Genomic DNA, 21,915 nt, shown 5'->3' with positions numbered 1-21,915 from the left:
CCAGAGCCAAGTTTATCTAAATGTGTTAGCTTGCTTTCCTCTCCCACCCTCTTGCTTTGGGAAAACGTTTAACCATTTTGTTTCTCAGCAGCCTAAGGACAATGTGCTTTTAAAAAAAATCACAGGCTTTATTCTATGTGAAAAACATTTTTAAAGTTCTCTGGAAACATTCCTATTACATTAAACATGTTTTGCTGTAGAAATGAGGAAGCAAAATAGTCCCGTAAGAGCTGGTTTGTGACGGCCACTCCTCAGTATGTTCAGTTCAGTTCAGTCGCTCAGTCGTGTCCGACTCTTTGCAACCCCATGAATTGAAGCACGCCAGGCCTCCCTGTCCATCACCAACTCCCAGAGTTCACTCAGACTCACGTCCATCGAGTCAGTGATGCCATCCAGCCATCTCATCCTCTGTTGTCCCCTTCTCCTCCTGCCCCCAATCCCTCCCAGCATCAGAGTCTTTTCCAATGAGTCAACTCTTCGCATGAGGTGGCCAAAGTACTGGAGTTCAGCTTCAGCATCATTCTTTCCAAAGAAATCCCAGGGCTGATCTCCTTCAGAATGTGTTGGTTGGATCTCCTTGCAGTCCAAGGGACTCTCAAGAGTCTTCTCCAGCACCACAGTTCAAAGGCATCAATTCTTCGGCGCTCAGCCTTCTTCACAGTCCAACTCTCACATACATACATGACTACTGGAAAAACCATAGCCTTGACTAGACGGACCTTAGTCGGCAAAGTAAATGTCTCTACTTTTGAATATGCTATCTAGGTTGGTCATAACTTTTCTTCCAAGGAATAATTAGAGTCTTTTAATTTCATGGCTGCAGTCACCATCTGCAGTGATTTTGGAGCCCAAAAAATAAAGTCTGACACTGTTTCCACTGTTTCCCCATCTATTTCCCATGAAGTTATGGGACCGGATGCCATGATCTTCGTTTTCTGAATATTGAGCTTTAGGCCAGCTTTTTCACTCTCCTCTTTCACTTTCATCAAGAGGCTCTTTAGTTCCTCTTCACTCTCTGCCATAAGGGTGGTGTCATCTGCATATCTGAAGTTACTGATCGTATTCTTTTGTTGCCTTATTGCTCCTTTTTCAGTGCTGTCTCCTGGGCTCTTCCTCTCCAGTTAGGAAGCCTTCCGATGCTGGAGGTGGCTGGAGAAGGCTGGCCCAGAAAGGGTCTGCAGATGACGGCAGCAGCTCTGCCTCCTTCGCAGGCGCAACAGCACCCCTTTCCGCAGAGTTGCAGACCCACAGAACTTAACGCTGCAATAACATTTCAGTTTACAGGCTACTTTCTGTGGTAATTAAAAACAAGCAAACTACTCTTCTCATTTTGTAACCTTTCACTATCTCTGTGTGACAAAATAGGCATTTTCCACTGTTTAAATAGCAAATTTCTAAATTAATCTTAGATTCACCAATCAGATATTGGCTTTCCAGAGAATAACATTTGGTAAGTGAGAACTTAATGAATATCCCAAGATAATTGTTGTAACTGGTGGAGCTGGTGACATTTTGCATGTGGCTCCTAGTCTTTGCCCCTGAGGTATATTAAGAACGTGTTTTGAGCAAACGCTTTAGTGTTTTAATTGCAAGTCAGCTTTAAAAAAAAAAAAAACAACTCTCTTGCAATAAACATCTCTTCTGTGAGATTATCTTTAGATGTTTGTATGAAAAATTGACAAGTATATATCTGATACTGTGCTGTGAAAAGGATAAAACAGAAGAACATTTACAAGAAAGCGTACCGTAAAATACAAAGGGCACTGAGCACACCACTTTGATTCCATGTGTCACTTTCCCAAAATAGTCTTTCTTCCATTTGTCCTTATGTGCATTTCTTTAAAGATAAAATAACCATTTCATGCTTTGTAAAGTTAAGGTGTTGCATTACTGGAAAATGTGCCTGTTAATGGAATGTTTATAAATGAAATTATATTCACATATAAGTAGAAGGGTACTATTCGTTAATTCTTGAATTGATTCATCTTGTAAATGTTTAACTGTAAATTTGTCTTTTTTAACATAGAGATATCTTATATCGTACACATTCTGAAAGCAGGATATACCTGTAAATCATGCCCATTCACTCACTGCACTGAGATTGGATTATTCCTCAGCAAAACTTGATTTGAGGCTTTAGAAAAATCAATCAAATATCATTATTCTTTTTGTAAGATGCCAAATTGTGTTTTGGTGACCTCTGCTATCATTTTAATGACCCGTATATGAGTTAGTCAGGATGAGCTTTCATAGCACAGAACTGGACCAAAGTCGCTCCCTTGTTTCTCTTTTTAGACTCTGTACCTCCTTTTTCATTCCTTTCTCTTTTGTTTGTATGTGTGTTGCAGCCTCATCTGCTTTCACCCACTCACAGTGACTATAATCCAGGGCAGCTTGTTGGCTTGTCTGGTTTCAGGGAACGATGAAGCTGGAGCTCCATTTCTGAGCCCCCCAAATGGATCACTTTTATGATGTGTTTGCATTTCAGGAGTTTCAGGGTTTGATCTACATGTTTATTCAACCTTAAGCTTACCTAGCTCCCTGTTGCACTTATTTGCCAATTGCTTTACAGCACTATTCATACTTTTTGTTTAAATCTGTAGGGTGGTTTTTGTCTTGTTACATTTTTTCTTCTGCTTGCAGATATGTCTATTATTCGAATATAAAAGTGACTTAGGAAAGAACATCCTAAAGTTTGCTTAGAAATTCACCAAGCCACACGCTAATGCATCTCTAATGGGGACATTTCTTTTCACACCTCTGAGGTGATTGAGCCTGTCCTTTAAAGTGAGATTTGCAAACCAGGGTCTGGCAGCTCCAATTAGCTTCTTTTGGATGTGAAGCACATCACAAACAGTAACAAGGTCTCCTAGGACACTCCTCTTGCAAGCAATGTAGTCATATTTCCTCATTAGTTCTTTTCAATTGTCACTAATGCCACGTTCCAGCTTTTGAGTGGGAGACAAAAAACATAAAAATTTGGTATGTATGTAGAATGGGCCATTGTTTTCCATAATTCGAGGCTCTTTTGAATTCCTTTGATAGTTTTGAAGCTTACACAGCTTAATTCATTAACCTTTACCCTTCACATAAATCAGGTGATTAAGAATCTATTGCTAAGGAGACAGCGTTTTCCCGAAATTAAGTAATGCCTTCTCTTCTTGGAAGAAAAAACGTATATTGCTCACAAAAATAACCTTTTTGTTGTTTTCCATATTTCATCAAATGTTTCAGGTGTATTTTAGAACATTATCAAAAGCAAGTGAGCATAAAAGCACATTATTATAAAAAATTATTCTGCGTGCTTTGGGTAGTTTAGAGCAGGTTTTCTGGCCCTTTTCGGTATTCTAACAAAGTGTATATATATATATGTACTCAACAGCTGTTACTCAAGAATTTACAATGGGTGCAATTTTTTTATTCTATTCAGAACCCTGCCAAAACATGAAAGCAAGAAAATAATCTGAGAGGAGGCAATTCAGAATGAACTAAAATATATTTAAATGCACCTAGGACATTTGATTTGGAGAAGCTTTTCACAGAGGCCCTCATTTTCATGAAGAATGGTAATGTGGGACTCTGAAGAAGATAGGGCTGTCTGTGGTTTCATGGAGCTGAGAACAGAATGTCCATCTTCCCGCTCTTCATTCGCTCTTGCTAAGACATGCCTCCTCTTACTTCTCAGAACTCAGGGAGAGGGTGGAGCCGGCTCGTGTTTGATGTTCACGGGCTCCTTTAACGGTATTTGATATTCTTCTGCATCTTCCGCTTGGCATATTCCTATATTAGGAATGTTTCTTGATAATGTTAGAGATTATTCCTTTCTCGAAGGATCTTTGTTCTTTCCCCAAGTTTTGTAATTCCTTGGGTTGTCATGTATGCAGTAGGAAGTCTTCGAATGCATTGAGCCATAGAGAATGGTGGTCATGTGGTATTCTGAGGTTCATCCTTAGGGAGGGCAGGGACGGGGTGGGTGAATGGGCAGATTTTGAGTTCTGAATTCTGAGTTTAGGGATTCATGGCTTACCCCTGGGAACAAACTATGATTTATCACTGAAATTAATGAATATTCTCCTTTTCATTATCTGTGAATAGCCAAGAGGATTGTGAAGCAAAGGTTTTAAATGGGGTCTTTGGTTCTTTTGTATTCCTGCACTCTCTGCAAACATTCCCCTCTCTTTTTGGTATCATTTTAAATGCCCCTTAAATTTACATGAATGCCTGTAGTCAGAGTGTTGAGGTAATTACTAACGCTTTGTCACTTTTTTTTGTTGCCTGCATACAGTCTATACAGTGAACTGGGAAATGCTCTGATGTTAAGTCCTGACTAAAGGGCATGACTGGGCTTCCCTGGTGACTCAGTTGGTAAAGAATCCGGCTGCAGTGCAGGAGACTCCAGTTTGATTCCTGGATTGGGAAGATCCCCTGCGGAAGGGATAGGTTACCCACTCCAGGATTCTTGGGCTTCCTTGGTGGCTCAGATGGTGAAGAATCCTCCTGTAATACGGGAGGAGCCTGGTGGGCTACAGTCCACGGGGTCACAGAGTCGGACACGACTGAGCGACTAAGCACAGCACAGCACAAAGGTCACAACTAGAGCCAAGACTTTTCAAACAGAGTAGAATTATTTAGAGTAAATGTGTTCAACAGAACGTGTGTTGTGTTATGGTACGTCTTGTAAATATCTGTCCATGGACTTCTCCAGGCAAGAATACTGGAGTGGCTAGCCATTCCCCTCTCCAGCGGATTTTCCCAACTCAGATTTAACCCAGGTCTCCTACGTTGCAAGAGGATTCTTTACTGTCTGAGCTCCAGAGAAGTGCCCAGATATGCTCTAGACTGGACTCTGAAAGTTTCCGGAGGAAAGGACAGTCACCAACCAGGAGCTGTCACCGTGACTTGCTGTCACTACAGGCTGCCTAGGGAGCTAGACCTAGACTAATTGCAGGGCTTCAGACACTGGCTTTCCCTGGTGGCTCAGACAGTAAAGAATCTGCCTGCAAAGCGGGAGACACAGGTTCAGTCCCTGGGATGGGAAGATCCCCTGGAGAAGGGAATGGCAATCCACTCCAGTATTCTTGCCTGGAGAATCCCAAGGACAGAGGAGCCTGGTGGGCTACAGTCCATGGGGTTGCAAAGAGTCGGACATGACCAAGCAAGTACTCTTCACTTCAGACGCTAGCCAGGGACCAGACGTGGGGTTCCACTTTCCACCAGTTTGCACTAACAGGATAACATGAACCACTTCCATTTTCAACTGTCAAAAAAATTAGCTATTTTACCTATTTATTTGAACCATTAATTTGCTGTTAGTATGATACTGAGTTTCAGTCCAGGGACTTCTCAAAGATCACATCTGTGAAATATGTGATATTTAATTTAAAAAATAATAAATTCTGCTAAAAATCTTCCAAGGAACATTTTATTTTCCCTCTCTGAATTCCTTTTTGAGGAATGGCTTCATGTTGCACATAACTTCTAGCACACTGGTTGGGATCACAGGATAATGGAAAAGTACTTGGAAGACCTCATGCAGCCGAACTTTTTAAAACAGAAACAAAAATCCTGCGTGGTCCTTTGTAAAAGTAAAATGCTTTTCTCTTACATTTCTCTGAAACATGTATACTCTTTATTTCTTAATCATGTGCTTTCTCTTGGCTGTTGCCTCTTGAGTAAGCTAAATATATTTGTGTTATCTGTTCATAATAACTTTTCTGTCTCACGTAGGGAGGAAACCTGATGCTTATGGCCTTTCATCATTTTTAGGACAGTTTCTACCCAGTGAGTGATTATCTTATTTTATGTGAATACCAGTTCTTGTTGCCTGTGAAATAGCATTTGATCTGGCCTGTACGGGGAAATCACTTTGTGTTAGTTGCCGTCTGTAGTCGGCTCTGTGTGTCTCTTATGATCACATGTTCTTGTAGCATATCTGATGCAGAATCAGGTGGTGAGAACACAAATAGGATATTGTGTCTGTTTAGATTGTTTTCCATAATCAGGCGTTTTGAACTATTTGAAAAGACCGTGAAAATAAAATAAATGATGTGAACATATTTCTGCACTAATATTTCATTTTGTGGTCATACAACATGTTGGATCTGCTAACTTTTTTGGAAGGTGATGGAGACAGACAGAGAGCTATGCATGGCAGAAAGCAGACTTTTTAAATTAACTATTTATGATATTATAACCAAGCAGGGCCTTTATTTTTATCCTTAGGATATGAAAATCAGTTTTAAAAGTCATATGTAAAACATGGTTGTTGCCTGTAGTTAGCTTCATTTCTGCTTTTATTTTTCTTTTTTAAGACTTTATTCAAATATTACATTAAAGTCAAATGATGCAGAATTAGGTTTAAAATTTCCCTCATAATAAGCTATATCAATCATAATTACATTGTTACTGTTTTAAGTTTTCTGTTGTAACCATGGAACAGCTTACCCATTTTTTATAATAAATCTTTTTTTTTTAATAGCCAAAAAAATGTTTATTCAGTTAGTCTGAGGAACTTAGAAATGTTTATCATTCTATTAAGACAATATTATATAAAATATTTTTAAAAGAAAAATATGTCTTCTCTATAACTAATTTAACCTTCAGTAATGAATTATGTGAAGTAAAATTGTATAAAATTTCCTGACATTTTATGAAGATACCTACAAATAAGCTGGACAGCAAATAAAATATCTGAAAGACAGAGATGGATACTCGGTAATTTTTTGATGGATTATACACACAGGTATCAAATTACTTGGTCCTTACTTCCTAGAAAAGGTTAATGACTCTTTGTGCTTTTACCCTTTTACTTAACTGTTGTTTATAAAGATTAAAACGGGGACTGCGTTGAAGGAAGCACATGCCGACGTGTTCAGGTTGGTTGCACAGGTTTTTCTGATATTACAGGGGACTGAGCCATCAAATAGACAGTGTTGTTAGTCATTGTTTATAACGTTCATTGAGGTTTGTGTTACATGTTCCACTGTGGACATTAGAGCAGGGTGCACCACTCAAAATTTTAACTTAAATGAAACCAGAAGAGACTAAATCATACACATCTGTATCTATATTATTTAAATGGCCTATATATATGCAACAGTTCATCTAAAACATTAATAATAAAACCAGGGGAAATATATTGATATTCCTATACATATGATTTTTCTTTCTTCTTTAATCAGTGTCACAGATTTTTAAAACATTTTTATGTTGAATAAAACTTCACAAATGTGTGTCAGTGTGATCAAACTCCACCATTAAAAATTAAACCATGAACAATATTACATTCACTTATAATGAGCCAGTTCCCTTTGCAGGAATCGAACCAGGGTCTCCTGCATTGCTAGCGGATTCTTTACCAGCTGAGCTACCAGGGAATCCCTTATAATGAGCATCCATGTTTCATAGTTTCATTACTCTTTTTAATGTAAATGATAAATATTCATTATATAGCATATGTTTACTAATCTTTTATTACCAAATGTAACAGTGCTGTTAGAGGAATATCTCTTTTTCATCAGTTTAGCTTTACAAGATGCACTAGTCATAAATGTATTTAATTAAGGTCATTTAAGTATTAAAGCACTTGAATTTAAAAAGCAGGAAATATAATACCTTTGCCCGAAACACCTTGAAAGCGGTTTGTGGAAAGAAGAGAGCTGTGGTATTCATCAAGTGCTGGCCTCTTCCTGTGGTAGTCGTGGCCAGACTCCTGCTAATTTAACTCGAAGCACATTAGTGTAACTCGCCACTTCTTTGCCTGTGTTTCAGGTGTGTGGAGGTTATCGCCAAGGAAGGACAGAACCTGAAAGAGCTGTATTTGGTGTCCTGTAAAATCACAGATTACGGTATGTAATGAGCCATTGTCCTAATCGTTTTCAAGAATACAAAGGTACAAGATCTTTGAAAGCTTTTTCAAAAGAAATCAAAAGCTACTGTCTCATAGAGACTGAGCTATATCTTTACTCAGGCAAACTCTGATCATACTGCCCCAAATCAAGAAATTCTGAAATTAGGACCAGAGTAAAATGAGTATATATATCAGTTTTTTCACCACATGAAATCATATACATACTCGCATACTCACACAGGATTAAAACATATGGCTAAAATTTCTATATGATGAAAATAAATGGTAGGATAATTAAATATTTGATATAATTTAATTATTATGTTGTGATTTGCTTAATTTATGTCATGTCAAATGCACGCTTGCTTACTTTCCAAATGCCAACCTTCTTAATGCCTTAAATTCTTTAAAACATTGGAAACTTCCAATAGGAAGTTTAGATATATAGGAAGTAAAAGGTCTATACATTTGTTTGTAAAAGTTTAAGTATGTTAATTTTAAATATTCCTTTCAAGTGGAGAAAAGCAAGTCATTATATAAAAAGATGAAAAGGATGAAATCATCCTATTGGAGTAATAAAATAACCCACCTAGGCATTCCTCTTTTGTTCAGCGCATTATAAATATTTTTACTATTAATTTGCATATTTATTCTAAATACAGAGTTTTAACTAGATGTTTTTAAATGATTTCCATTTCTGTCTTCTGATTTTTAAATTTCTTTACATTGGAGAATATGATTTCTACCTTGAGGGAAACTAATAATTCATTATATATATATATATATATTTTTTTTTACTGTTAATCCAACATATGCTGATAATTGATTCCAATCCTAAGATATCATACTGGCCTGAATGGGAGAGTTGTATTTTATCAGTTACTAAATTCATCCTTTGGAAAAACTCCATGTAAGCTATAACAAGAAATAAAAAAATAACATAAAGGATTTGGCTTAAAGATAACCCTAATTTCTTTTCCGAGTTTATTTTTTGAGAATGGTGAATTTCTTACATGGATTTATCCATACTGCTTCTGGGTTGTTGTCTTTTCCGTAATTACAGCATGAGACAGGGGTGTTTTGGTGTTTTCTTTTTGCTTGTAGTTTGTTTTCTGGTTTGGCATATTAGATTGCCTGTAAGATACAGTAACTCTAAAACCGTCAATGCCTCCCTTTTGTCTAGACCTTAGAGTGTTCTCTCTGCCCCAAACCAGGCAGATCCTCAATACCTGTAGATTTGGTAATTAACTAGTACATTCATTCATTCCAAACGCTTTACTTGGCATTCAAAATCCTTTACCATTAGTCCCCTACCTGCCTCTCCAATCTTATTAACTGCCAGGAAAAGGGTGGACCAATCCCTCAATGGAAACTGTTCCTAAAATTACACATTGTTGCAGTACCAGTAAGTTAGCCAGTGCAAAGAAATGGTCCGGACGTTATGGAGAAGAGGAGGCGCTTTAGACCTGGGACAGCTGTGGAGTCAAGTTCGGTCCTTGTGCCTTGGCCTTCGGGATGATCCTTCACGTCTCTGAGGCTGTCTCCTCCCGTGTAAACTGACTTCGTGCTCCCGCGTGTTCCTGGTCTAATGAGAGCGCAGTGTGTACTGCTGAGCGAACTTGCTTTCCTGCAGGAGAGGGACAGAGGGAAGATTCACACAATTCTTCCACCTCCTCTTCTTTCCTGGGAGGGAAGGTCTTGGAAGAGCCCTTTGCTGTTGCTGTTGCTATTACGTATTGTTCTTGTTTCCTGCTATTGTTCAGTGATAGTCTCTTGTTCTGGTGTTTTGAGACTTTAGGTTTTGTTTTTGTTTTTTCCTCCTGGTGAGGTGAAAATTATGTTAATCCTTTGCCCATGTGGTCTGCCTTTATCCATCTCTCCGAATTATTTAGGTCAGCTCTTGTCAACCCTCTCTGCAGGTCGGGATCACCTGGGGAAATTGTAAAGCATCCTGATGCTTGAATCTTACACAGGGATTTCAGAGTTTCCCAGAGGTGGTGCCTAGGCAATAACATGGGCCTAGACGATGGCAATGTCAGCCGAAACTGAGAACCACTGACCTAGTCTACTTGAGAGAAACTAGAAGTGAACATTTTGAGGGTTGCCTCCCTCCATGGAGAAATCGATTGTGGTTTTCTTTTTTCATACCCTCCAGCTCTCAAGCCCTCTGCCCAGCTCATCTCCCTTCCTTCTCCCTGGGGTTTTAGGTCCTCAGAGGATTTGTGGTGAAAGCCTCTGTGCATCCGTTGTGTTCTTCAAAATGTTGGGGCACAGTTGAGGTAAAAGGGTAAAGTTCGATAGTTTATGAGATTGTGCCATAATTGCTACTTGATTGTAAAATTTCAAAAAATTACTGAACATTCAGCTCATCTCCCTTCCTCCTTGTACCCTGCCAATAACACATGTACAGTTTTGTCAAAAAGACAGCAGAAAAGATTATTCATTGTAACCAGAGAAACAGCATGTTTTTGGAAGTAACTGCTCTACTAGGGGAGGATGTGATCCTTTGCCCTGTGTTAATTATAAATTTTAAGAAAGAAAAGCAGATGCTGTTTTTCTTTTTTAACTGAATATATATTCTGTAGGATTTTTTTTTTTTGAAGCTACTTAGAAATAGTACAATTTGATGTGCCTGATACCAGAAGACTCTCATCCTTCAAGAGACTACCCTAATTCTCCTTCCTGTTGGTTTGCACATATTCCAGCCAGTCTCCTTCTGACCTCCTTTCCCCTTGGTGTGTTTGTACATGCTCCCAGTACAGTATCCTGAGATTTTTGAAGTTCTTTGCAGGTTGCATCAATTCAGAAACAGCAGCTCGCCTGGCTTATCGTTTGTAATTTTTGTTGAGATTCTCACAGGTGTTGAATGTGGTATTTTAGTACTTAGCGACACCTGGCCAGGCTGGTAGGCAGTTATGTTCATTTTAATTGATATATGGTATACTTGTTATGGAGAAAAGTATCATTCTAATAGGCTTCTTATTCCCCAGATTGAACATAGATCTTTATGGTAAAGGATAACAATTATAAACAAATCAATAATTCAGGCACAGCTGAATGGAAAATACAGTCTTGGGGAATTGCTCCCTAAAGACAAAATAAAATTGTCACTCTTCTGTCACTAAACAAATAAATGTTATGGGCTGTTATCACAGGAAAAAAATTCAAACTAAGGTGTCAGAGAGTTAGGTTAGAATTTGCCTCACCTTTTTTTTTTTTTAATGATCTGGACTAAGTTACTTAACCTTTTAGTTTTGTCATCTGTTAAGCACATGATAATGCGGACATAAAAGGTGGTGAGAATGAATGAGAAGCATCTGTATTTTGCCTGGTGGCATAGTGGATACTCACTAACTAGCAGCTCTTCTAACTCTAGAATTGCAAGAACTCTCTGTTTTTGTGAAGAAGAATCAGGCCTCTGCCTCCTCCAAGGGTGGCTTTCTGTTTGTGGGAATCGTTCTTTATAAGCTTGACCTTTATTAGTCCATGCGTGCCTAACTGGCTTCCACACCTGAGCTCTCTAAACCATATTGTTCTTTGTAGGGAATGAAAAGAAAGATGCACCAAAAAGTCGAAAATCTTTGTCTCCCTATCTTACGCGTCTTCCCTTTCTTTTCTCTGGATTACCTTCATTTTTTTGGGATAATTTGGCTCCCCTTATGCTTTTTTTTGTTCTTATAATAATTTGTCAGTGAAGAATTTCCAACCTGCCTTGCCGCTTGCCTTCAAATACTTTTCTGTTGAAAAATTCTCCTCCTTCAGAAAGGTATGTCTTTAGGGTTAACGGGAACAGGAGAAGTCAGCGAGTATCATTCATGCCTGCGGAGGTCAGAGCCAGTCTTGGGCAGTAAGGCAGAGACCCTATGGTCTAATAAACGAGATGGATGAAGAAAACCCTTCTCTCAGCTCGCATCTTGGCAGTGAAGGTCACCAGTGTGACACCGTGTCAGGGAGCAGTTGTAAAAAGGATCCTGGTTTGTGGGTTGTTAGCACATTCCCTTTGACTTTAGCACTCCTGAGGGTCTTGGAAATGCACTCTAAGGGATATCTTTTTGCTTCCTGTCTCAAGTTGTCAAATAACCTTTTAATTAAAGAGGACTGGAAACACTCAACTTCTGACCTAGCCGTCTGGGGCCTCCAGGGTCCCTGCTGCCCCAGAACAGCCCTTGGCTGGCCCTCCTGTGCTCGCCCGGCCCTCTGCCTGCTCCGAGATTGAGCGCCCAACCGCAGGCCTGCCGTGGAAGCTTTTGGGTTACTCTGGGCCAAAGTGACCTCCCAGAAAAGGAGGTCAGTGTTCCAGCGATTATCATGTCAGATGCCATTTCAGCTGGCCTGCCGTGATGGACACGCTGGGTGCGGGCCCTGTGCTCGAGCAGCCTGCTGGTGTGTGTGCCCCTGAGGCCTCAGTCCTGCGGAGCCCAGAGCACAGCGCCGCCTGCTGATTACAGGAGGAGGAAAGGAAAACCGGTAATGCGCCTCCTTCTTCCGGACGAGAGAAAGGGCAGGGAGTGCCCGCAGCCTTTCATCTCTGCCCAGGTCTAGCCCTTGCCTCACCCCAGCCTTGCTGACCTTCTGGCACTATGGAAGGATTAATAGGTGGTATGGTCACTACCTTTTCCTGGGATACCAGACCTCTTCAGCTATTAGTTAACCCAAATTAGATCCTGGATACATGATCAGAATAAGTACACTAAAGAAACAAAAAGAGACCCCACCAAGCACTCGGGGTTGCACTAGTATCAGAAGTGTCTCTTTTTCTTTTTCTTTTCTTGCCAAACCAGTGCTGATTCAAGAAGAAAATCTTATGTGAAAGATAGTTTGGCCCTTTCTTATGCCATCTTATTTTTCATATTATTAGGTATGCATTACATACAGTGATGTTCCATTTAAAATTAAATTCTTGGTTTTTTTTCTTCTATGTTTTGTTTCATTTTCAGTTGTATTTCAGACTACTCCAAGATTGCTGGGTAAGATTCAGCTCCTTTTGTCAGCAGGAATGACTCTAATAGTTGTGAAGTGAGAGAGACAAACTTTAAAAATAGATTTGCAAGTCAAGAAGAGTGCCTTATTGTTTCCTGGTGATTACTCACATTTTCTCTCCATTCTGTTATTTAAATATAGATAGCTTTTACTGTTTCTAACAAAATAATACTAAAATGCTAAATCTTTGATTGTTGCAAATTCTCCTTGTGGTGTGCCCATCTTAAAAGTCATTTCTCGTCACTTGTAAGTCTTCTGTTCCTGGAGCACCTCACCATTGGGTTTGTATGTCTCCTTTTGTACTTAACAACTGTTATTGTCTTTTTTCTTTCTTTTCAGTAATGGTCATGATTTTTCACCAAAATTTTGGTAATTATAATTTTTAAGAATTATAATTAAAAGAAGCACTTCTTAATACATTTCTTTTAAGAAAAGTCTCCCATAACCAATTCAAGGGCCAACTCTAGCTTTGTATGTAATAGAGTTTTTTTAATTAACAAATCTTCTAACTTACATTTAAAAGACAAATGGACCAATTTCTGTGCTTGCCCTGAACTTTCTTATACCTCCAAATACACTAATGTTGTTGCTTCAATTAATTTATTAATTTTTATAGCCAAATACTTAATTCCATATACAACTTAATTGTTAACTGAAATATTTACTTTCCCACTTTCCTTTTCTCAGTTACTTATTAGCATCTTTAAAATAGAAAGCTTGATTTTAATTTTAATTAACTCTTAACATTAATCTCATGAAGGAGTTCTGTTATAGATAAAAGAAATTTGTCCCAAATCACATAAAAGGTCATTTTTTCAGAGTGCCTACTTTAGTGCCCTTAGTACCTTCAATACTCAGACTAAGCACTGATTTTCCTTGAAGTGTGCTGTGATATGGTCATTGTTGACTATTGTCAGTATTACATCAGCAACTAGCAAATCCGAAGGGGACTGCAATGAACACCAAGATAACTGCTATAATACTAGGTTTCTTATTTCCCACACACACACACACAAAAACAGTTTCCTAATGTTGAAGACTTACTGAAACCAGATGTCTTAAGTGGTAGTGAGCTCTTTCTTAAAGAGTTATTCAAACTGAGATAATCTCTTGAAAAGAAGATGGAAGGTTGGAAGCACTGGAGTAAGGAGTTGACCGACATAATATCTAAATTTCTTTCTAATCCTGGGATGTGTTCTGGGCTGGCTCCATTTCTGTTTCATTCAGCAGATGTGTACTGGCTGTGTGCTGGCTGGGTGCTGCGGAGTATACAGAGATGAGTGAGAAGTATATACTCTTAACATAGGGAAAGCAGATAAAAGCAGTGAGAATGTTTCGAGCAACATGATGGGGTCAAATTTTTTAAAAAGGCCCTATGAGACGTAGGGACTCAGGAGGACAGGGCCATAAGCGAATGAAGTCTTCGCTGGAGGAGGTGTGGTGGGCGGAGAGGAGAAGGGAGGGCGTTTGAGGTGGTGCAGTCTAGGGAAGGCTCGGAGCGCGAGCAGGTGTTGGAATGGGTGCGTTTGCATGCGTTGGTTAATCTAAAGAAAGAGCAGAAATCATCCAAAGTGATTACGCGCACACACGGGCAAATTTTGAAGAAACCTTATGAAAATATTCTAGTTGAAAATTCAGAGTAAGTTCCAGCTTTCATTTCGACTTTTCCTGTCTTAGTCACCATTCCCATGGTAACAACTTCTCTTAACATCTATAAAAGGGAACACTACTCTGGGTTCTAACTACTAATCAAGTACCCAGCTCAAATGAAAGAATGTGAAATGTTAATTTCCATAACAATAGAATAGCTAACATTTATTGGATGTTTTCATTCATTTAATCACGTGTATTCATTTAATTCCCTTAGCACCCTGTTTTAGATATGGACTGTTAGTATTCCAGCTAACAGATGTGGAAACTCAGGTTCACATAGTTTGTGAGTAACTATATGATATTGTGTTGTTGTTCAGCCACTAAGTCATGTCTGACTCTGCGACCCCATGGACTGCAGCACTTCAGGCTTCCCTGTTCTTCACTATCTCCCGGAGTTTGCTCAGATTCATGTCCATTGAGTTGGTGATGCCATCCACCCATTTCATCCTATGTCATCTCCTCCTCCTGCCTCCAGTCTTTCCCAGCATCAGGGTCTTTTCCATTGAGTCAGTTCTTCCCACCACGTGGCCAAAGTATTGGAGTCTCAGCTTCAACATCAGTCCTTGCAATGAATATTCAGGACTGATTTCCTTTAGGATGGATTGGTTGGATCTCCTTGCAGTCTAAGGGACTCTCAAGAGTCTTCTGCCGCACCACAGTTCAAAAGTATCAATTCTTTGGCACTCAGCCTGGATTCAATAATAAATCAGTCTCTTGGATAACCACTCATAGGTCAGTGATGTGCTTAGGAGTATTTATTACTAGAAAGCTTTGTTGGATTGTCCCAGTTGTCAGAGCTTAAATGATGTAACTGAAATTCATGATACTCTCTTTTGTCCATCTTTGTATTAAAAAAAAAGTATCACAAAGCAACTACTCCATGAGCTTTAATTATATAGTTATAGAACTTAATAGGTTTACCATGCTTATTCACTATAACTTTGTTGTGCTGACACCAAGCATTAGCTGCATTCTATGGTGAAACATTCCTGTGCCAGGAGGTAGAGACTCTCATTGATACTCAGGATGTATTCATATATTCAACAAATGTTTCTTAACTTCAAAGTTGTATATAATTCTTCAGGAGTTAAATTTTTTCTTGCACTCTTTCTAAATTTTTACCAAAAGTTTATGAAGGAAGCATAAATATTATTACTCTTTTTTAATGGATGAGGAAATCGAGCCCATATAGGTTTTCATTAATTAGTGACACTGGAACTATAATCTCCCTCTAAATCATTTACTGGATTATCTGCAGATAACTTATTACATTTCCCAGCTTTTCTTATAGAAATGATTTCTTTATTTAAATGATCCTTTAAAAGCAGTTCAGCTAACATTAAGAGACGTGGCTTCCCAGCAGTGTTTCAAAGTCCAGGTATTTCTAGAGACACACAGTTCTGTGCCATTCCCTGAAGCATCAGCAGTCGCCCTCTTCTCTGGGTTCTTTCTTGAGCCCGAGCTCAGAAGTTCCCGGGACCTCAGTGTCCTCGCCTGAGTCGGCGCCTCTTGGTCCTCTTCTGTTAGGAGTGCCGCTCCCAGGAATGTCCTCTGAGGAGTGAAAATGGAGCCTCTTCAGTGTGGCTCTGCTGTCTGCCTCCTTGATGCTCTTCAGCATCAGTCCAGTTCAGTCGCAGTCGTGTCCGACTCTTTGTGACCCCATGGACTGCAGCACGCCAGGCCTCCCTGTCCATCACCAACTCCCGGTGTTTGCTCAAACGCATGCCCATGGAGTCGGTGATGCCATCCAGCCATCTCATCCTCTGGCGTCCCCTTCTCCTCGCGCCTTCAGCCTTTCCCAGCATCAGGGTCTCTAGCATCAGTGCTCTCATCTGCTGAGATAGTTCACGGCGAGCAGGAGACGGGCTAAAGCTCAGGGCTCCACCTCTCCCTCCTGCAGTGGTGAACTGGGTCTGCGAGGGCCCTCTTAGGGTCTCCCCTTCCCTTTCACATAATCTAAGACATTTCACCCTCCCCAGCTGCGTTTTTGACTAAATCTCCTTCCCTCTTCCCTGGTTAATTAGCCTATGTAAGACACTTGGCATCTGATATTTATTTGGAAAAAATAAAGTGAAACGAAAACTTCTGCCAATTTTCCCACTAGAAAATGATAGTAACACTTGTAGCAAAATAGAAATTAAACATTAAACTAATTGATTTTACTGTTTGTCCTTCACTAATTAGGCTCACCTTGTTACACCCACGGACACTGGTAGGATTAAGCCTTACCAGGTCTTCCTCATTTATTAGCAAGATTTCCTTATATTGAGAGCAACTTTCCTTTATTAACTTCTTAGTTTACTTGAGTTCAATTTATATAGGAAAGGACGGAATAATACAGGATTTTTTTCTCTCTATGTACCATTTTCCAAAATGCTGATTTGGTTTCCAGTATTCTCCAAGGTGACCAGTGAGCAGTTGCTCCTTTTGTGTAGGTGTCATTATAATCTCAACAGCCCCTTGCAGTTATTGTTTTAATTGTTTCTCAGATTGTCCTTTTGGCAGTAGACGCTTCTTCGGGTTGATTCCCCTGTCCTTTTGACACTGACCTGTTATGTCAAGATGTGCCGGGCTCATCTTGTGCATTTCACGCTGGAGACATGGCATCACTCGTTTTTCTGAAGAACTTTGGTCATTTGAATGGACTGGGCTTTGTAAAGAAACTTATCTCCTACGTCTGTGCTGCTCTCTGAGTCTTATATTGCTGTATTGTCTGCCTTTCACTCCTCTAGCCTGAAACCTATTTTAGTTCCCATCACAAGTCCAACCTTTCCATTCTAAACGCAGCAAGTTCAGCCCCCCTGGGTTTTAGAGAATCCTCATTTAGGGATTCTCAACACACTAGAAACTTCTAGTTCCGTACACAGGAAGACCTCGTTTTATTTTGCTTAGTTTTATTGCAAGTTATAGACACTGCAGTTTTTACTCATGGGAGGTTTTGTGGCAACCCTCTGGAGAGCAAGTCTGTGGGTGCCATTCCTCCAGCAGCATCTGCTCATTTCGTGTCTCTGTGTCACATTTTGGTAATTCTCAGAATGTTTCAAGCTTTTCCTTTCTTACTGTATTTCTTTGTGATCTGTAATTAGTAGTCTTGATGTTACTACTGTGACATACTGAAAGCTCAGACGATAGTACTTTTTAGCAAAAAGTAATCAAAATATTATGTACATTCTTTAAAAAAAAAAAACCATAATGCTATCATGCACATAATAGGCTACAGTGTAGTATAAGCATAACTTTTATATGCACTGGGAGACCGAAAAGCTCCGTGTGGCTCACTTTCTTGTCACTTCACTGTGGTAGTCTGGAACCCACCCTGCAGCAGCTTCCAGGTATCCCTGTATCCAGCACTCTCCTAATTCTACCTTACTTTCTGCTTTTGGAGAAATTAGGAGTGGAACTTGGGAAAGAGAAGTATTTTTATATTTTAGCTGCCCCATGAATTCTCTGGGAATTTCCTTCCGATTTTGTCTCAGATGTTCTGCATTTAAGTGCTGAAATATGACCTCTTGGACCCATTTGGAAATAAGTAGAAAAAGTGTTCAAACTGTAAGGTGTGACATCATCTCATTTCAGGGCTTTTAAACTCCCTTGTTCTACAGTGAGAAATACATTTTGCCTTTAAAGTGCTTGTTGGGTGTTCACTAAAGTGATCGCATCACTGACTAGAGTGACTAGCAATTTGAAAACCACTGCTCTTGTTCACCTCTTTCCAAGGATAGATACGAGCTAGATCTGTCAGTCAGCGGCCCGTTTGAGTAGAAAGCTGCTGGATTTCCATGGCACGCGGTGGACGCTGTTCTTGAGATGGACGGTGCCAACCTTCTCAAGCTCTTCAAACCCCATGTATTGATCTTATTATCCATGAATAAGTGTTAATATTCCTTTCCTCTCATATTTTTGGGAGTCAGAGAATCAAACAGATTCTCTTTATGATTTTACTTAGAATAGATATTAAATGGAAGTTTGAGGCAGAAAGGTAGTTTGGTTAATTTAATTTCCTAATTAAGTCAAACTTACTTTTATCAATAACTTAAATATTAAACTGTTCATTTTAACTCTTATCCTAAATCATTCTCTTGGCTTTTTAAGACTCAGTCAATTAGAATTTACCTGTCAAATGTATTCCTTTTCTTGGGTTTATCTGCATGACATTAAATAAATAGTTTGAACTTTTCAACTTTTCGAGCAATTGTGTTGAATGTGACGTGGCTGATCCAGCCTGTGCGCTTCTGTATGCAGTGAGTGCCGAATGCCTGAAAGCAACTTGTCTTTCATGGAGAATCACTGCGTGTGGGCACAGAAAAGGAGATTTTAAAAATTAAACATCAGGAGTAAACAAAAAAGAATTGTCTTCAAGGAGTTATGGACATTGCTATTATGGTTCTTTTCTATTTCTATGATGGCTCTTTAGAATGAACTACCTTCATACTGATATCATGTAAATTTTGCCTGCCTAAATACTTTTATATAATAAATAATTCTTAGAAGCAGAAAAAAAGGATATAGAAAACTCGCTAAGTACTCTTTGATTGATACTTGTAATATATTTTTAATCATCTCTCTTTCTTGGGTTAAATTTCCAATTTTTTTTCTTCCTACTCTCTCTTTCCTCACATATGGCTCTAGGAGCTTCTCCAAGAAAGCAGTTTTGCTTTGAAGATATTTCGTTTCCTCTCATGAAGGATTCTTCTGTTCTTTTAGATTTGAAATCACAGTAATGCCCTCAAAGACCCAGCCCCTTCCTGCCCTGTTAGTAAATCTTTCCCAAGTCAGCCTTGGAAAGTCCAGTTTGGAGATTTCAAGTCCAGAGGTGCTTCTCTGGGGTACTGAGGATGGGACAGACATGCAGAGAGCTGCTCATGACCCAGAGGAAGCCATCTAGAATGACCCTTTCTGAAACTCCTTGAGGAGGAGGGTTACATTTGAAATTTTAAATCATTTATGCCCTATAACCAAAAGCTTCTTCTAACTGAATGAGGAGACTGTGTGTTAAGTTGCTTCAGCCTGGTCTGACTCTCTGCGACCCCATGGACTGTAGCCGACCAGGCTCCTCTGTCCACAGGATTCCCCAGGCAAGAGTACTGGGGTGGGCTGCCATTTCCTTCTCCGGGGGATCTTCCCGACCCTGGGATCGAACCCGGGTCTTTTACGTCTCCAGCACTGGCAGGTGGGTTCTTTACCACTAGTACCACCTGGGAAGCCAGTCTCCCCTATTGATGATTTCATTTACCCACCGTCAACTGTGGTCCAAAAATATTAAGTAGAAAATTCCGGAAATAAGCAATTCGTAAGTTTCACATCGTGTGCCTTTCTGAGCAGCGTGCTGAACCCCTGTGCCGTGCGCACCATCCCGCCTGGAGGGTGAATTCCTCCTGTGCCCGTGAGTCCCGGCTGCTGGCTCCGCCTGTCCCCGAGGAGTCCTTGCAGTTCCCAGGTTGATCGCTGCAGTGGCACGGTGCTTGTGTCCCTGTGGCCCTTATTTTACTTAATAAGGGTCCCAAAGGTGCGAGAATAGTGATGCTGACAGTTTGGATATTCTCTCACTTTGCCTAACTTATAAGTTAAGCTTTATCATAGGCATGTGTGTATGGGAAAAAGCATGGCATACATAGGGTTCAGTGCTATCCAAGTTTTAGGCATCTTCTGGGGGTCTTGGAAAGTATCCCCCACAGATAAAGAGGGGCTACTGTTTTATATGTGTGTGTGTGTGTGTGTTGATAATAATATACATATTAAATAGCATATATATGAAATACATGATATATATATATCATAATAAATGAGACTCAAGCCAATTTTGAACAGCAATAAGGAACTTAACATTTCAGCTCTACAAAATAAATGAAGAGTTTGAAATTCAATCAGTCCTATTTTATGTTGAGGCAAATGTACTTGGCTTTTTATGAGAATCATACCTTCTGCTCTGGTTTACATAAGAAGTTGGGTGAAATCCTCTAAAGCATTCGTTTTCAACTTTGCCATTACAGCACACCTTGCAGTCAAGGTTTGCAAACCATTTTCTTTGTAAAAATTTCTAAATTAGACTAGATTCGGTAGGATTTCTTACTTTCACGCACTTGGATTTTGATAATGCTTTCTTGAGTGGCAGAGAGCGAGATGAATTTAGCAGGCATGCTGAAATTTGCACGTAATCTGTGGCTTCTTTGTTGTCAGAGGTTTCAGTGTGGTGCCTATCAGGATACCATTATTCATTATTTACTTGCGTATAAATTGTTTTATAGGGAAGGCCAGTCCTTTACTCCATAAATGCATATCCCCGTAAAGTGTATGTCATGATCTTTTGCTTCCACACTGCTTTGGGGTTAGAGCAGATTCAGGGAGTGCACACGAGTGTGTGCTGCACGTGTGCTTATCACCACCACATTCGTCAGTCTGTGGAAGAAAACACTGGTTATAGCACTGGGGGCCCTGAGGACAGACGGGGCACCAAACCCAGCAGAGGCCTGAAGAAAGGTCCCCCCACACACAGTTACACAGAAAGGCAGATCTCGCAAACAGCCTTCCAGTAATTACGCTGCTTTGCTCACAGCACTCACTTCATCTTTTTGTTAAACAGAATGTGGATTTGAAACCTATTCTATTCTCTGGATTTATGAAAAAAATGGAATTTTTAACTTTTTATTAAAAAAATTTTTATTTTTAATAGCCTACATAGCACATACTTTTAAATTAGTTATTTTAAGATAACATTTAAATTAGACACCTACTGTAATTTCTTAAGATTTCCTGATATATCTCAAGGCTCTTTAAAACCTGTTTTACATGCAGTGGGCTCTACAAATATTTACCTCTTTTTTGTCAACTTCAGGAAACCAGTTGAAAATTTTTAGAATTAGACTTTGGAGCTGTGTAGTGTATTTTCAGACTATTACAAATCTATCTAAATCTACAACCTGCTAGGCAAGATCGAATCCCTTCCAGCTTGTGATTGTAATATATGATTTGTGCGGCCTTGAGCCTCTCACAAACGCGTTTAGCGTTTTCTGAACTGAGCTTCTGTTCTGTGCCGGCCAGGTCTCTAACTGTGTGCGTTCCGTCCACTGGTTGCCCGACTGAGAGCTAAATTATTCTTGCCAACACATCCTCAGCTCCCCACCACTACAGAGAAGATGGACTCCGGGGCCAAAATTGGACCCTCACTAACACGCTTGCTTCTGCCACTAGTCATCCTTACGCAGTGAACGAAAATCCAGTGACCTATATTCTTCCATTTAAATCTTTAAACATTTAAATTAAAACTTTGTCAACAGTAATTCTAACCATACTAAGGCAAAAAGAGCGTTCCCTACAATCTGGCAGCACTGAATGTAATTCATAACTATCAAAAATCCGTTTTCTCTGCATAACTTTTAAGAACGCTCCTGATGTCTTGAAAATTCCATGCAATTTTCTTTAAAAGTTGGTTTGGA

The 21,915-nt window shown here is 39.6% G+C and overlaps 1 protein-coding gene and 1 long non-coding RNA gene across 7 annotated transcripts in view; one reads left to right on the top strand and one right to left on the bottom strand.

The window, feature by feature from the left end:
* Positions 1-21,915, top strand: part of FBXL17 (F-box and leucine rich repeat protein 17) — a 513,866-nt gene that overhangs the window by 328,743 nt on the left and 163,208 nt on the right. For all 6 annotated transcript variants that reach the window (XM_027970556.3, XM_060416076.1, XM_060416080.1 and 3 more), the window contains one exon: positions 7,771-7,847. In XM_027970556.3, the coding sequence (XP_027826357.2) occupies positions 7,771-7,847 (77 nt within the window). The remainder of the gene's footprint in view (positions 1-7,770; positions 7,848-21,915) is intronic.
* LOC121819691 (uncharacterized) overlaps positions 1-21,915 on the bottom strand; it is an 83,980-nt gene that overhangs the window by 40,333 nt on the left and 21,732 nt on the right. The window contains exons 7-8 of the long non-coding RNA XR_006060051.2: positions 7,615-20,878; positions 1,746-1,903 (exon numbers count right to left, since the gene is read on the bottom strand). This is a non-coding gene — a long non-coding RNA (uncharacterized LOC121819691). The remainder of the gene's footprint in view (positions 1-1,745; positions 1,904-7,614; positions 20,879-21,915) is intronic.

This window comes from Ovis aries, chromosome 5, assembly GCF_016772045.2.
Source record: "Ovis aries strain OAR_USU_Benz2616 breed Rambouillet chromosome 5, ARS-UI_Ramb_v3.0, whole genome shotgun sequence".
NCBI classification, from domain to species: Eukaryota; Metazoa; Chordata; class Mammalia; order Artiodactyla; family Bovidae; genus Ovis; species Ovis aries.
Note: the sequence above shows the minus strand (reverse complement) of the source record. Positions and strands in the feature narration are given on the sequence as shown.